Source organism: Vulpes vulpes, chromosome 3, assembly GCF_048418805.1.
Source record: "Vulpes vulpes isolate BD-2025 chromosome 3, VulVul3, whole genome shotgun sequence".
Classification (NCBI taxonomy): Eukaryota; Metazoa; Chordata; class Mammalia; order Carnivora; family Canidae; genus Vulpes; species Vulpes vulpes.
In genome coordinates, this window is record NC_132782.1 from 84,367,251 (window position 1) to 84,385,129 (window position 17,879).

At 40.7% G+C, this 17,879-nt stretch overlaps 1 protein-coding gene across 5 annotated transcripts in view; it reads right to left on the reverse strand.

The window, feature by feature from the left end:
• The window catches only part of LOC112935720 (cytochrome P450 3A12-like), a 34,831-nt gene extending 22,004 nt beyond the window's left edge, over positions 1-12,827 (reverse strand). The window contains exons 1-5 of one of the 5 annotated variants that reach the window (XM_072753087.1): positions 12,649-12,827; positions 7,448-7,541; positions 5,633-5,701; positions 5,481-5,533; positions 2,959-3,058 (exon numbers count right to left, since the gene is read on the reverse strand). In XM_072753087.1, coding sequence (XP_072609188.1) covers positions 2,959-3,058; positions 5,481-5,488 — 108 coding nt within the window. In that variant the 5' untranslated portion in view covers positions 5,489-5,533; positions 5,633-5,701; positions 7,448-7,541; positions 12,649-12,827. The remainder of the gene's footprint in view (positions 1-2,958; positions 3,059-5,480; positions 5,534-5,632; positions 5,702-7,447; positions 7,542-12,648) is intronic. The other 4 variants (XM_072753086.1, XM_072753083.1, XM_072753084.1 and 1 more) reach the window with 4 other exon arrangements.
• Between the last annotated feature and the right edge of the window lie 5,052 nt (positions 12,828-17,879).

Consider the following 17,879-nt stretch of genomic DNA (forward strand, 5'->3'; position numbering starts at 1 on the left):
CCAGACAAACAAATGTAGAAAGAACTCATCATAGGGATGCCTGGATGGCTCAGCAGTTCAGCGACTACCTTTCATTTCACCCAGGGCATGATCCTGGTGGACCGGGATTGAGTCCCACATCGGGTCCCTGCATGGAGCCTGCTTCTCCCTCTGCCTGCGTCTCTGCCTCTCTCTCTCTCTCTCTCTCTCTGTCTCCCATGAATAAATAAATAAAATCTTTTAAAAATATATAAATAAAAAAAGAATTCATCATGACTAAACCTGCCTTACGAGAAATACTAAAGGGAATTCCTCAAGCAAAAAAAAAAAAAAAAAAAGGACACTTACTAGTAACATGAAATCACATTAAAGTATAAATCTCACTAGTAAATATAAATATATAGTCAAATTCAGAACACAGTGATATTGTATTAAGATATGCAAATCACTTATGACTAGTGCAAAGTTAAAAGACAAATAATTTTGAAAACTCTAGCTAAAATAATTTGTGCACAATATAAAAATATGTAAATTATGACAACAAAAATATAAAACTGGTGGCGAAGGAGTAAAAGCATTGAGATTTGAATGTAATCAAAGCTAAGTTCTTATTAGCTTAAATCGATGGTTATATGTAAGATGTTTTATGTAAGCCTCCTGGTAACTGCAAAGCAAAAAATCTAGGGTAGATATGGAAAGGATAAAGAGAAAACAATCAAAGCATGTCATTATTTTTAAAAAACCATGAAATTACAAGAGAAGATAGAAAGAAGGGACAATTGATCTATATGAAACACCTGGATTAATGAAATGACAATAGTAAATACTTACCTACCAATAACTACTTTAAATGTAAGTGGACAGATGAGTGGATAAAGAAAATGAAATATTACTCAGGCTTAAAAAGGAAGGAAATCTTGCCATTTCCAAACATGGATGAACCTGAATAACATGGACAACAGGCTAGGAGCACTAAACCAGACACAGAAGGACAGGTATTTCATGATCTCACTTATAAGTGGAATCTAGAAAAATAAAGTCAAGCTCAGTACCAGAGGGTAGAATGGTAATTATCACAGACTGGGAGGAGGGCAAAGGACAGATAGAAATCAAGCAGTACAAACTTTTAGTTATAAGATGAATAAGTTCTGGAAACTGAATATATTGCATGGTGATATTAATCACTAATAATGTGATGTATACTTGAATTTGCTTTAAAAGCAGATCTTAGGGGCACCAGGGTGGCTCAGTGGTTGAGCGTCTGCCTTTGGCTCAGGCATGATCCCAGGGTCCTGGGATTGAGTCCCACATCAGGTTTCCCATGGGGAGCCTGCTTCTCTCTCTGACTATGCCTCTGCCTCTCTCTGTGTCTCTCATGAATAAATGAATAAAATGTTTTTAAAAAAATAAAATAAAAGTAGATCTTACATGTCCTTACCACACACAAGACACACATATACAAAGTAAATCTGAGTGGTGATTGATCTATTAATTCATTTGTCATAATCACTTTACAATGTATACATAAATAAAAACAACATGCTTAAATATATACAGTTTCCATTATAAAAATATATATTAAAATGTTTAAATGGTTTCAGAACAAAAAAATGTCCACTCCCACCACTCCTATTTTTAACATCATACTAGAATCCTAGCTAATGCAATAAGACAAAACAAAGAAATAAAAGGCATACAGATTAGAAAGATAAAAATTGGAGTGTTCCTATTTCAGGTGACATAATTGTCAATGTAGAAAATCTTGAGGAATATGAAAAGGAACTTGAGATGTGTATTTAACAAAATATATATGGTTTTCCTGTGCTGAGAACTAAATTCTGGTGAAAAGAATCAAAGAAAACCTAAATAAACACATATTGTGTTTGTGCATTGAAAGACAAGACATAGTAAAGACATAGATTTTGCACAAATGATCGGTAGGTCTAAATCATGTCTTACAAAATCCTGGCAAATATCATATAAACACAGATAAGCTAATTCTAAATTTGGAAAGGCAAAGGAGCTAGAATACCTAAAACAATTCCAACAAAAATAAAATGGGAGGAATCACTGTTCATGATGTTGAGACTTACTATATAGCTACGGTAATCAGGAGACGGTGGCACCAGTAGAAGGATAGATACAGAGATCAATGAACAGAAGAGAATGAAAAATAGGTACACACACACATAGGCCCAACTCAGTTTTGATACTGGTAGAAAAACAATTCAATGGAGGAAGTATAGCCTTTTCACAAATGGTGCTGGAGCACTTAGACATCCATAGGCCAAAACCAAAGATCTTTGACCTAAACTTCACATCTCTCATTAACACTAAAAATTGACACAAAATGTTAAATGTGAAACATAAGAAGATATGAGTTTACATTATAAATATAAAACGTAAAACTATATACTTATGTGTAACACATTTGCTTGGAGAAAATCCTTGAGACTTATGGCTAGGTGAAGATTTTTCAAACTTGATGCTTAAGTCACAATCCATAAAAGGAAAAAAAGGATAAAGTAGCCTTATCAAAATAATTTAAGAAGAGCTTGCTCTGCTGAAGACTCCGAGTCAATGAAAAGACAAGTTACACACCATGCCTATTAAAGAATAGGAAGAAGGAGATTTCCAGGGGTGGAACAGCTCTGTAACATCCTTGGAGTGGTGGATTCAAAAATCTACATGTAAGATAAATGTTCAGAGAGCAGCACACACACACACACACACACACACACACACACACATACACAAATGAGTACATATAAAACTACTGACAACTGAGTAAGCTCTGTGGCTAGAACCAATGTCAATTTGACTTGGACCTTGTACTATAGTTATGCAGGATCTTACCTTAGAGGAAACAGCTTGAAGGTTACATGGGACATCCTGTGACAACTTCTTGTGAATCTATTCTTATTTCAAAATAAAAGTTTTATGAATAACTATGTAAATTTAAAATAAACCCATGCTTACCCGCCGGTTTGTGAAGACAGAATAACATTCTTTCACTAGCACTGTTTTGATCATGTCCGGATCTGTGATAGCCAGCACAGGCTGTCGCCCATCATAAAACCTGTGTTGGGAAAACAGATGTGATTATACTTAACATGTTAGTTTTTGCAGCTGCAGCCATGCCTAGCAGTCCAGACTTTTATCCTCATGGTACCCAATCCATTCTCTGAGATTAGGGTTAGAAATAACATTAGAACATTTATTGAGTATACATGCGTACGTGGATAGTTCCTGGACCATTCTCCACGGTTTTTTCTATGTTCAAAAAATCTCAAATATTTTAGAATTATGTCAAGCATTTCAAATAATTTATCAAATATTATTAAAGAGGAAGTTAGGTTGGTAACTGACTGAAGGCAAGTAAATCATTTAGGAACAGAAAAGAAAAAAAAAGGAGAATCCACCTACCCAGTCACTAAAAATTATAATGTTGAAGATATATCAAACACTTGAAAGGCATGTGATAGAATATTAGATGAAAATTGTGCACACACTAATCACACATATGGAAGATGTGTCTACAAATGAAAAGACTTAGAATGCTCAAAAAGCGATGGCAATATTATAAATTATATCCTTGCCCTATTTTCTAAAATATGCTTCCTAGTTACATTTGAAAGGAAATATTATTTTAAATCTTAAGAGAGGTCCTTGACAGCATTAAATCAGAAAAATTTGATACAAAAATAGAATTTAAAAATACAGAAAAACATATATAACTCATTTTAGATATATTTCTTTTTTATTGTTTATATTTTTTCATATATGTGGGTTCCAAGTGGAAGTTCCTTGGGCTTCATGTAGGTGACAACCCATAGCATTAGGGCAAGCCAACTTTTGGATATGTCTCACACAAAGCTGACTGTATGTGATCTGTCCAAATCCTGTCTGACTTCCTGTCTGTCAGTATGATCTACCTGTTAATAGGAATCTGTCACCAGCATGAGGTTATTATAAGCTTAGTTACACCATAAATAAAATTTATTTTGTTTCCACTATAAATCATTTGCATTTATTGAAACATAGTGAAAGATTTTCCACAAGTCTCCTGCTATTTCTTTGACATTACAGAGGAATCTCAAATGGTTTTGCGATCACATCTAAAATGGATGAGATCGCTACACTAAATGCTACTATCTCAAATGGCATTCTAAAATTCAGAAGGTTAAAAAAAAAAAATTCAGAAGGTTTCAGCGGGTGAAGACAACATTTAGTGTTGATGCAGTGATAGAAATTACTGAGGGGGCACTTATGTCAGCTCTTCCAGCAGCCTGATCATAAGTCTTGGGTGATTCCCCTTGTCTCATCGTGTTCGTTCAAAACATGTGGATGGACAAGAAACAGTGGTTTTGTGTTACTCTTTATATTCATCCCTAACATTGTTTCCACGACCAGTTAAATTCAGATTCTTGGGACCCAGCCCACATCCTTCAGATTTGGCATTCCTGGGGATGGAAACGAATCTGCATTTATTTTTACATTTTTTAATCTTTATTTTTACATTTTTTAATCTTCAATTTAAATTCAATTTGCCAACATATAGTATAACACCCAGTACTCATCCCAACAAGTGCTCTCCTCATTGCCTATCACCATCCCCCCTCCACCTCCTCTTCCTCAACCCTTTACTTGTTTCCCAGAGTTAGGAGTCTCTCATGGTTTGTCTCCCTCTCTAATTTTTCCCACTCAGTTTCCCTCCTTTCCCTTATAATCCTTGCACTATTTCTTACATTCCATGTATGAGAAAAACTATATGATGATTGTCCTTCTCCGATTGGCTTATTTCACTCAGCACAATACCCTCCAGTTCCATCCACTGGAAGCATCCATTGAAGCAAATGGTGGGTATTTGTCTCTGAAACATTGGGACACCTGCACCCTGATGTTCATAGCAGCAATGTCAAAAATAGCCAAACTGTGGAAAGAGTCACGATGTACTTTGACAGATGTATGGATAAAGAAGATGTGGTACATATATGCAATGGAATATTACTCACAATCTGCATTTTTAACAAGCTCTCCTAGGAGGTCTTATCCACAGCCAAGATGAGAACCAAGTACTAAGGACAGAACTGGGGCTACAGATATAAGACTGGATCCATCCAGAGCTGATAAGTACTGAATATAGGAAGGGGCAGTGGAGCTGAACCAGGGTGGTTCAGAGATCTATCTTCTTTCAGCTCCATCATGTTACTATGGGCCATGCCACTCAGAGTCATTAGATTTCTAAGGATGTGATCAGAGAAGATAAAGAGGTGCAGAGTGATACAACACTGGCTGTGATCATCACATCACCACACTATACTCCCTAGGTCTGGTTCATACTTAGACCTGCACACCTGTTGACACATGGGATTTCAGGAAGGGAGACTCAGAAGCTTTACCACAGCAGGCTTCATTCCTAGTGGCTCTCAACAAACTGTCTACACCACAGGGGCCTCATCACAACAAGCCTATCCAATAGAAAGTTCCAGAATACTCACCCCCACATTCTTCCATACTTTCTAAAACATTTCTTGTCAAAAACATAAAAACCCTGCAAGAAGAAACAAAACACATTACTCACCTAAATGTCTAAGCCCTATGTGTAACAGGGACCAATATGACTTAGATTGCATGAAATATGGCTTACTACCTTCCACTGGCAGAGGGAAGCTCTGATTCATAGGCATCTTACAGGAAAGGAAAGAAAACAGAAGAGATCCTGCAAGAGAGAATATCAAGTCTGTCTTGAATTCTCTATGAGTATTGTAGATACTGGACATCTTACCCTGTCTCTGAGGACTGTGTAACCCCTGTCTGTCTGATGTGTTTGGCTTGTGTGTGTCTTTTCTCTAAATCTCAGAACCCTCTGAAATACTACCTCAGAGCCACATGGGAAAATGGGAGCTGAGGAAAGTGAGCATGGCCTGCACACTCTGAACACCCAGTTACCACTCTGTTCATTGATCAATATGAGCCCTATGAGATGTCAGTGGATTTAGGGTATTAAGACACCAGTGGCCTCTTTTAATCTAGCAGTTTTACAAATTCTAACACTATTGTTGACTGAACAAATGAGAGATGAATGAATGAATGACAAGGTGGAATCCCGTTCCAGTCCACCATCTCAACATGGAAAGAGGGGATAATGCCACCACTCAACAAAGGGCAAAACAAACTAAAACCCCTGATATGACTTTTCACTTCTATCACTTAAAACAAGACAAGACACTTCCTGTCCCTAAGTTTCAACTGTGATTTTGATGTTTTAACCATGAAAACAGGGTCCCATAAATGTGGCTTTTGGGATATATGTACTAAGGAATTGATCTAGGGCAAGTGGAGAAGAAATTATCGCTTTTTTGGAAAGAAAAAGCCCAGGAATTTCTGAGACAGTAATTGGGCAACGGGGGTCTCAGCAGGGAATGTTGAGAAGTGAGATCTGGGAAACAAGCCTCACATCTGTGGGAAAAGAACTCCACAACAGAAAGCAGCCTGCAGATGAGACTCTGCCTGCTGGCCTTCTGGACGTGAGCTCCTAACCTTCTATGCAGGGCCTGAGCCTTGGACGAGGCACCAAAACTGGATTAGCCACAACAGCTCTACCAACATCAGTCTGTGTGTCTACTAGTACACTCCATTCAGTATATTAATTTCTTAATAAATTTGTCAAAGCATTTCTTTTCTAGTGATTTTCTATAAGTAGTTCTACCTTTGTATGAAAAACAACATATATACACACAACTCATTCAAAGGTTAAATTCTTTGGGTCAAGGTCAAGACAAGCACCATCTGCCCTTACCAAAACTCCCTCCCTCCTCAACTCACCCAGAAGTTACCTACAATGAAGGTAGAGAAGTAAAGCAGAGATCTCTGGTTCAACCTCTCAAATCCCAAGAGATGTCACCATTAGCAAAAGGAGACTTAGGGCTTGGAAATAACTACAGAGGCTTGGCAATTCTTGCGAAAATTCAACTATGTGCAAATTCTCCAACGGTGAATCTTGGGCTTCCCAATAATCTGAAGTTCCAGAGCTATCCAGCAAAACAAAAGGCTACCCAGAGCTTGTACGGTGAACATAAAGGTCTGACTCTGGCCTACAGCTTAATGGACCACTAGCGTGGACCCCCTTGATGCTTCTCTTCTCATACAGTATGATTATGCTCTCCTAGGAATCTGCACCTGCCAGAAACAAAAAGCCTCTTCACAATGCTAACAAGCTCAAATGTCAAGTTCCGTGTTGAATTAGCCAGAGAACTGGGCTGCCCACTGTAGCAAAACGTGAGGCTCAGAACAACAAACAATAGTGACCTGGGGTAGAACTAGCCATGTACTGGGTGCAGCCTCTGACACCATTTCTGGGAAGTCTGAAACCTAAGCACTTCCTCATGAGGAGGAGCATCTTTGCTATGAAACTAAGCTGTGATTTGCAACCACAAGAAGAAAAAGAGGGAGATCAAACACTTACATCACGGTAGCCCAGAGCAGTTCCCACAAAAGGCAGAGGTGTTGGCCCAGGAATTCCCAGCTTCCTAAAAATCCCATGTGTGTAGGTCCCATACCTACAAAGTGAAAAGAAAGCCAGGTCACAGGGATCGTGGAATAGATGCTGGAGCTAGCCAGTCATTGACAGAGAACTGGGACAGGCAAGGGAGGGAGGTAACACGCAGGCAAGAAATAATGATAGCAATTTCAATGACAGTAATACATTTATTCATCATCTCCTTTCCCACCTTCACTATAAGACTCACGGAACATGATGATTAGCTAAGAGCAGCTGAAAGCTTCATAGTCACAATCCTAAAGTGAAGATTTGATAAGTGTTTCAACACTTGAGTGTGGAAAAGGTTCCTAAAAGGTTTATGCCAACTTCTTCCAGGAATTTCACTCATGCTTATTTTTTTTTATTTATTTATGATAGTCACACACACACAGAGAGAGAGAGAGAGAGGCAGAGACACAGGCAGACGGAGAAGCAGGCTCCATGCACCGGGAGCCCGACGTGGGATTCGATCCCGGGTCTCCAGGATCGCGCCCTGGGCCAAAGGCAGGCGCCAAACCGCTGCGCCACCCAGGGATCCCCACTCATGCTTATTTAATAAATGATTCTTCCATAACTTTCTCTAGAGTGGAAGAGAAAAAAATTCTTTCTGTTCCAATGATGATATTTTGCTTAATTATATTCACTCAGTGATAGAATGTTCATAAGAGCCTACTGTGAAAATGTTGATACAGCTTGCTCAAAGACTTCTGTGTTTTTCTTTCCTTGCAGGACCTATCACTGTGTGAGATCTGGTCCTTCTTAATTATCTCTTCACGGAGACACTTTGAGCAATGACACTCTTGTCATTTCTATACAATGAAAACTGTGTCCAAGGCTCCACTGACCTCATAGAAAAGTGAGATACTTTAGCTCTACCCAAGTCTCTGTTGTCAGGCACTCTGGTTGTCATGAGCTACAGAGAAGGGGGACTGACAAATATGTGCTCTAAATGATTCCATATAAAAGAATCGGTGGTGCACCATGGATGGTGCTTCCTATGGCAGGTTTGCCTACAATCATCTTTCATGTGTTATGTGTGGAATCCCACAACTGGGGGTTCTAGATTAGGTGTTGCTGAGAAATGACAGCATGGAAGAAGAAGAGAGGCTGAGGGAAGACATTGCCAAAACCATTTTACCCATTAACCTGCTAGGCCTACAAGACTAACCCCATAAAGGCAAATTAAGAAAGTATGGTGGGAAAGGATGATGAGTAGAAATGGTTCAACAAGCCTATAGGTGATTTCAGCTAACAGACGGTTTTCCAAAGTCCTGATACCTCCAGTGGACAGCAGAATACATGCTATACAACAAAAAATGAGTAATGATAAAATGTTATTTTTTTTAAGATTTTATTTATTTATTCATTTTTTATAATAAATTTATTTTTATTGGTGTTCAATTTGCAAACATATAGAATAACACCCAGTGCTCATCCCGTCAAGTGCCCCCCTCAGTGCCCATCACCCATTCACCCCCACCACCCGCCCTCCTCCCCTTCCACCACCCCTAGTTCGTTTCCCAGTTAAGAGTCTTTATGTTCTGTCTCACTTTCTGATATTTCCCACACATTTCTTCTCCCTTCCCTTATATTCCCTTTCACTATTATTTATATTCCCCAAATGAATGAGAACATACACTGTTTGTCCTTCTCCGATTGACTTACTTCACTTAACATAATACCTTCCAGTTCCATCCTCGTTGAAGCAAATGGTGGGTATTTGTCGTTTCTAATGGCTGAGGAATATTCCATTGTATACATAAACCACATCTTCTTTATCCATTCATCTTTCGATGGACACCGAGGCTCCTTCCACAGTTTGGCTATCGTGGACATTGCTGCTAGAAACATCGGGGTGCAGGTGTCCCGGCGTTTCATTGCATCTGAATCTTTGGGGTAAATCCCTACAGTGCAATTGCTGGGTCGTAGGGCAGGTCTATTTTTAACTCTTTGAGGAACCTCCACACAGTTTTCCAGAGCGGCTGCACCAGTTCACATTCCCACCAACAGTGTAAGAGGCTTCCCTTTTCTCTGCATCCTCTCCAACATTTGTGGTTTCCTGCCTTGTTAATGTTCCCCATTCTCACTGGTGTGAGGTGGTATCTCATTGTGGTTTTGATTTGTGTTTCCCTGATGGCAAGTGATGCAGAGCATTTTCTCATGTGCATGTTGGCCACGTCTATGTCTTCCTCTGTGAGATTTCTCTTCATGTCTTTTGCCCATTTCATGATTGGATTGTTTGTTTCTTTGGTGTTGAGTTTAAGAAGTTCTTTATAGATCTTGGAAACTAGCCCTTTATCTGATACGTCATTTGCAAATATCTTCTCCCATTCTGTAGGGTGTCTTTTAGTTTTGTTGACTGTATCCTTTGCTGTGCAAAAGCTTCTTGTCTTGATAAAGTCCCAATAGTTCATTTTTGCTTTTGTTTCTTTTGCCTTTGTGGATGTATCTTGCAAGAAGTTACCGTGGCTGAGTTCAAAAAGGGTGTTGCCTGTGTTCTCCTCTAGGATTTTGATGGAATCTTGTCTCACATTTAGATCTTTCATCCATTTTGAGTTTATCTTTGTGTATGGTGAAAGAGAGTGGTCTAGTTTCATTCCCTTTCACTATTAATAAAATGTTATTTTTAATTGGAATGAAGACTTTCTCTCTTTTCTAGAGGTTAGCCTTAAAGGCAGTAGAAATTCTGGATATTCTGTACAAATCCAGCAACTCTTATATAATCAAATAAAACTCCAAAACTGCATTAAGGGATCAGCAGAGGCACCTCAGCTGGGCCCAGCTGGGTGTTTGGATCCTTCCTCCAGAACAGTTGGACACAGGAGCACCAACTGCCAGGAGCCGGGGTAGCTTCAGTCTCACCTCCATTCCTTCCTTACTATCACCACCACAACAAATCAGTTCCTGTTTTGTTTCCTACATGAGCTCCCAATTGAGGCAAAACTAGTGAGTGATGTGTCCCACGGAAAGATCTTGTCTAGTATCTAGACCCACATGGCACCATATGTCATGGAGGATAGGCCAGGAAAATTTTCTGATTCTTTCCAGCTTCCCTCTTCTTGGTAGATTAATATTGCTTTTGGTACAAATGAAGGGTTTAAAATAAAGCCACTCATTTTTATTGCCTTTACGTTGCATTGCATGCAGAAGGCACTGTCTACAGCTACTGAATCTTGGCTACACCAGTGTCTTCTAAGTCTACAGTGTTGTTTACCTGTTGATGACAGTATCCAGTGACAGCCCCACAGCCAGACAGACCACACACACTGTGACTTATGACTTACATGGTAACCCTGACAACTGGCTGCAAGCAGATGAGATGCTAACCCTGTGGTCCATTGATGACCACATCAATGATCCTGTGGGACCAGGATCAAAAAGAATCTCTGGGAGATCTGCTCTGAGGAAAGAATATTCTCCCGCTCCATCCCCAGTCCTACCTGGATGCCTCTCACATCAGTACTGGCTCAGTCTCACTACTCCCCTGTGCTGAGAGGTTAAAAAAAACTCCCGGTCACATGTATTTAAAAATATATATGACCTATATCACAGAACTATGTGTGTACACTAATTTCATATCCTCAACATCACTCTAGAAGATGTAGGTTATTTACACTCCTTTGTAGTAAAGGCTGAACCAATAGCCCTCTTGTATCCTTCAGAAAGAACATGCTGGAAAGCGTCTTATGTCAGAAAAAATCTATAATTAAATAGAATGAGATTAAACCACATGAATTGGGCAGCACGGGTGGCTTAGCGGTTTAGCACCACCTTCGGCCCAGAGCCTGATCCTGGAGACCCGGGATCAAGTCCCACATCGGGCTCCCTGCATGGAGCCTGCGTCTCCCTCTGCCTGTGTCTCTGCCTCTCTGTGTGTCTGTGTATGTGTGTGTGTGTGTGTGTGTGTGTGTGTGTGTGTGTGTGTGTCTCATGAATAAATAGATAAAATCTTTAAAAAAATAAACCACATGAATTAATCTTAAACGTCATCACACAAAAAATGTGTTGCCATAGCACCTGGGCATCCTAACCTTTCCCTCAGGAAATGAAAATGAGGTTTCCATGTTCTATGTTCATGTCCTCATGATTTCCTATTGTTAAAGAAAGAAATTGAAACAGAGGTGAAACGTGACATGGACGGTCCATCCCTACCCACACTGTGAAACTCATTCTTTCCCAAACTGCTCCATGATGCTGGTAATCCCACCACTGAAAGGAATTCCTATGCTAGATGTTTGGATTCCTCTTCCAGTATTGTAATATAAAGGCAAAAACATATTTAAAATCCAAATTGGCTTTCAGGGCTCTGGCTTGTGGCTACTGGCAGATTTCATATTGGGGGTAAAGAAATCTCTATACTGATGTTAACCCTCCCAGAGACTAGAAGGAAAAGTTGAAATGAATAACATTTTATGAAATCTGCCAAGTCTCCTCAGCTGTAAAGATGCTCATTTAGGGGTAAGGAGTTCTGTATATTATGGGGGGTAGGGGTGGGGAATGGTAAGTAGAAGGGCAGAAAAGAGGGAAGAGACCTTTGGGAAGAAGAAGATGAGACATCCTCAGCCCTCCTCCCCCAAAGACTGCTTGCACCAGGTGCCTTGTGTATATGATGCCTGGTGGTGGAATGAGGGGAGCAGGAGCCACATGAGTGACACAAGCCCAATTCTTCTATAATGTCTCTTATAACAGACAGAGAGGAGAAGGTGAAGATAATAAGACAAAGACCTAAATCACTCCCTCTACCTCCAGAATCGTCACAGCTTGGAAAAGGGATGAGGACCCCAGAGCACAGGGACCTGTTGATTTTACTGTGCCTCAGCCAGATTCTACTTAATTAATCTAGGTCCCAATATATAGGCAATCAGAAGATCATCCCTAGGAGGAAATATCACTCTACCTTCTAGCTACAGAAGTTAGAGTCCAGTGTGGGGAGCACTTAATCAGCAGATTTGGTAAGGCCAATCATAACCTCTTATGTGTTCCTAGTATGTATGAAGCATTCAACACAAGCTACATCCCCTTTGTTAGCACTTTTGATCTTCAAAACAGAAAAGGAAAACAGGGTAGAGGCTAATTAGCAACCCAAATCAAGGATACAGAGGCAATGAGCCTGGAAAGTTACTCACAGATAGAGGAGCACCAGGCTGATAGCCAGAAGAAGCCAGGTTTCTGTGGAAAAGCTTGGGATCAAGTCCATGACCACTTGTCCTCTGTGAATTCTCTGTACTTTCACTCAGCGGTGTGTGCTAGTCTTTGCTGGCCTTTTGTGCAGAGCTGCATTCCCATTTGTGGGGATTCAGTGAGACTGGAATATATATATACAGAAAGGGGGTGGGGCTGGAGCTACAGCCACCAGAAGGGTGACATGTGCTCCACCAGCAGGCAACCCCCCAACCATGAGCATTGGCAAAGTAAGGTAAACAATTCCATTTTGATCTCCTATGAGTTCATACTCTGTGGAAATCAATAAACAACTCAGTGTCATCAGTAATCTCAAAGGTTACAGAAACTCATTAAAATCACTGTCCTTAACCCTCTAACCTGTCCTTGTCACCATGGTTCCCTGCACCCCTAAATATTTGAAATCCTTCAAACAAGCTAGGTCTACACATCTTTACCCATGTACTTTCCTCTGCCTACAAATGCTCCTGTGCCCCCTACAAGGATCCTACTCATCCTCCTACTCATCCCCTCTGTTAGAGTCCTTCGTCACCAACTTACTTGAACAGACATAAGCACTTCCTTCTCTGGGAAATTCCTATTACCCCAACCCTAGTTCTATTGCTACCCTTTCTACCTTTGAGCCCCATTATGGTCTCATACCTATTTGCCTTACAGAGAGAGAGCTTCTCAAGGGTGCAGTCTGGGTGTTCATCGACATTATGTCCCTAGTCACCCGCAAAGTGCTGTATGCTCAGAAGTTACCCAGAAAGGTGGTGCAGTTGAGTTTGTAGAGGTAAAACTGCTAGGTTCCCTGTGTCCTTTCCATGTGGATCTTTGGTGACCAGGCCACATTCCTGATGGAGAGATCTGAGAACATAGCATCTGGAAATTGCACCTGCTCATTATCATCACTCTGACCCATGTTCTTTGTCTGCATGGCCTGAGAAACTGTGGATTATGTGGGCATAACTCTGGAATCTCTGGGAAAACACAGCCCTACAAATAGATAATTAAGAAAGAAGTGGCTGCAAGCTTGAATAGTAACAAAGGGCAGACATAGGAAGCTGGAAGATGATCCTCAGGAAAAGTAGGAGAGAAAGTCCCAGGAATTCTGAAATATTTCTGCCCCTTTTGGTGCCTTCAACTGGGCACCATTCAATAGGGTCATGATATTCCCTGTTTATAGATGTGGCAACTGAGACTCAGTGACTGCGATGAGCTTTCCAACAACCCAATGATCACAAGAACAAATTGTAAATAAGCAAACATGAAGAGAGACTGGAAAGTCTTCTGGGCTCTGCAACATCAGTATTCAATGCTTGCCCTTCCCTGGTAAGGGTCACTACATAAATAGTGAGATCCAGGCTGCAACAGCAAAGTGGTTAAATTTTTGTTCCTACCTCCATGGTGACCTGAACAGCAGCTATCTTGTGGGTCTTCCAGGACAAAGGACTCCGCCTCACATCAGCAGGAAAGACAGATGCTAGTCAAGATGTTAGTAAGGGTATTGTTGGGTGGGATCTGCCTCCCTGTGTTCCCCAGCAGAGTACACAGAATACATGCAAACAAGGGAAGGTTCCTGTCATCTGATAATCTGGACAACTTAATTCCTTCACATAAGCAGAAAGCCTTTCTTATTTTACTTGGAAACCAAGCCTCTGCGGAAACTAATATGCTCCAAAACCCATGCTCCACTATGATGATTTGTAACTAAGCCTAATATGAGCATCCACCTGCCACATGGTTCTGATGTGTTCTGATCTAGCTGCTTGGAATCTGTCCCTGCAGTGATATGCTCGTCATAGCTGGGGACTAAAATTCAGCTGGCACTGAACCAATGCATATGCCCTTGTCTACAGGGGGAAATAATAGAAGCATGAGCTTTGTGTCCCATTCTTCTCCAGAAGGGGACACCTGACATGATGATATTTGCATTCTCAGAGCCCTGCAGAATGTGTGAAGGAAGACACTGTGTGTTGGAAGAATACCCCACGCACCCCGTGGCTGTCATCTACTCCTTCCTATACCAATACTCTCATCATGTACTTTCCATACTCTGCTCTAAATTCATGGGGTAGGGGGTACCTGGGTGGCTCAGTGGTTGAGCATCAGCCTTTGGCTCAGGTCATGATCCTGGGGTCTTGGGATTGAGAAATCTTAGGGCCCTGGCCATCTAATATTCCCATTTCTTTATATCTTGAGCCCATGTGGCACCTCTTCTCAGAATCTGGACCAGATTTCTACTGACCAAAAGAGAACTGCTCACAGCACAGGAGCCAGTGTTGCTCTGGAATGATTTGTGCATTAAATTCAAATTGCACAGATAATAATCTTGAGTGTGCAAAATGTGCAAAAAAGAAAGATTCTGTGTCTGTTCCTAAGCTGTCAAGCTCCCATTCTTCCCAGTAAGGCCAAACTTGACTTTGTCAATTTTTTTTTTAATATTTTGTTGAGGATTTTTTTTTAAAGACTTTTTTTTAATAAGTCCTTTTTTTTTAAATTTTATTTCTTTATGATAGTCACACAGAGAGAAAGAGAAAGAGGCAGAGACACAGGCAGAGGGAGAAGCAGGCTCCATGCACCGAGAGCCCGACGTGGGATTCGATCCCGGGTCTCCAGGATCGCGCCCTGGGCCAAAGGCAGGCGCTAAACCACTGCGCCACCCAGGGATCCCGACTTTGTCAATTTTGGATAACTAGGTGGTATCTAAGTTTTGGTGGCTGGGTCCTGTAGTTTGGTGTGGAAGTGGTGATCTGTGGACAGTCCCAGCATTGGAGGAGGTGGGCTCCATTGTCATCCCATTGTCATTAGATGTTGATTGGACGCTACATCTGCTGCAGTAAATCCATGGGCCCAGCACCAAATGTTAAAAAGTCAAAATTCTTGTCTACTAAACCCAACACTCTAAAGGGATGAGAGACACTAAACAAATAACCACACAACTACCGAGCTATAAATCAAAACCTGCTATAAAGTAATGGTATTTGTGGGCAGCCCAGGTGGCTCAGCGGTTTAGCACCACCTTCGGCCTGGGGTATGTTCCTGGATACCCAGGATCAAGTCCCACATTGGGCTTCCTGCAGGGAGCCTGCTTCTCCTTCTGCCTGTGGCTCTGCCCCTCTCTCTCTATCTCTCTCTCTCTCTCTCTCTCTCTGTCTGTCTCTCTTTGTCTCTCAAGAATAAATAAATAAAATCTTTAAAAAAAAAAAAAGTAATGGTATTTGTTATATTGGTGACTTTGTCCAGCCAAATACCTGACCCTCACTGAGCCTTTAGAAATGTTCATTCAGTATGAACTCATAAACAGTTCAACACATGGCTGACAGAGGACAAGAGTTATAGAGTAACCCTAAATTATGCAATGTAGTCTCTTTCAGCAGGAAGAGGTGACATGAGTTCAAGTTTTAGTTCAAACATAATAAAAGGTTTAGAGTTTGCTGGATGTGGACTGCTTACTTTTTTCCTTCTTAGTGGTTGTGCTTAAATGGTTCTTACCTCTTGTCTATGAGAGGTATTGAGGTTGTATATGTTTAGAGACTTCATCATGGATTCTAATTGGAGCCTGCAGTGTTTGTCCAGCTGTGTAAACAGGGCGAGGAACAGGACCACCACACCTCACTTCTCTCTAACCTCACGGGATATAACACCATAGGATGAGAACTCACTTGTCCTCCTTCTCCTAGTGGGCAGAATTTGTCTCTAAATGGTTCTGTAAGTAGAGTGCCTTATAGGTCAATAAAAGCTAAAACCCTAAAAAAACAAACAGCAGCAGTAAGGAGAGCTCATATCTTCCTTACCAATACAATGTGTTTATAAAATTCAGTTGGGACTTCCAGGTAGAATCAGGACCAGAGAGGAGAGTGAAGCATTCCACTTGAGGGCCAAACTGTCAAAATCTAACTAATCATATATATGATACACTTGATTTGAATACAATATTTTTAAGGTCAATATGAAATCAATAAGGGTTAAAATACCAACATTTTAAATAAAGACACGTTCACTAGGTTAACTTAATTTAAGTATTTCACTACAAAAAAAAAATGAGAGGGAGAAACCTAGAGAATAATTCCAGGAGTTCCACCAATAGGAGTCTCCAGAAAAAGAATAGAAACAATGAGAACATGGGACGCCTGAGTGAGTCGGACTGTTAGTGTCCGACTTGATTTTGGCTCAGGTCATGATCTCAGTGTTGTGAGATCAAACCCCACGTCTGGCTCCCCGCTGGCACGGACCCTGCTTGGGATTATCTCTCAGCCTCCCTATATCCCTCCCCTTACCACTTGCATGCATGTTCTATCTTTCTCTCTCAAAAGAAAAGAAGAGAAAAGAAAGAAAGAAAGAAAGAAAGAAAGAAAGAAAGAAAGAAAGGAAGGAAGGAAGGAAGGAAGGAAGGAAGGAGAAGGAAGAAGGAAGGAAGGAAAAGAAAGAAACAAAGAAACAAAGAAACAAAGAAAGGAAGGAAGAAAGAAAAAGAAGAAGAAGAAGAAGAAGAAGAAGAAGAAGAAGAAGAAGAAGAAGAAGAAGAAGAAAGGAAGGAAAAGAAAGAAAGAAAGAAAGAAAGAGAAAGAAAGAAAGAAAGAAAGAAAGAAAGAAAGAAAGAAAGACACAAAAATTAAAAGTAGGAGAAATAATACAAGAAAATATCTCTGGACTCGAGCAACAGTCTCCAGAAAGAAAGGTCAATATACTGCATTGTCCAATATACAGCTCCAGGACACATGGGGCAAATTACATTTAAATATAAATTTGTTAAGACTATATAAAATCAGAAATGCAGTTCCTCAGCCACACTGGCCACATTTCAAGTGTGACATAGCCTCATGCAGCTGGAGGTAACCATATTGGATAAGACACATAGAGAACATTAGCATCATTGCAGAAAGGCCTCTTGTGGGCCCCTGGGTGGCTCAGTCAACTCAGTTTCTGACTCTTGGTTTTGGCTCAGTTGCGATCTCAGGGTCGTGGAACTGAGCCCTCAGTCAAGCCTGGCACTCAGCAGGGAGTTTGCTTGGGATTCTCTATCTCACTCTCTTTCTCTCTCTGAAAAAAAAAATGTATTAATTTTAAAAAAACTCTTTGATAGCTCTGCCTAGAATAATGCATGGCAGGAGATACACGAAGGCACACCTCATGAACTTTCAGAACACCAAGGACAAAAAGAAGATTCCAAATGCTTGCAGAGAGAGTGAGG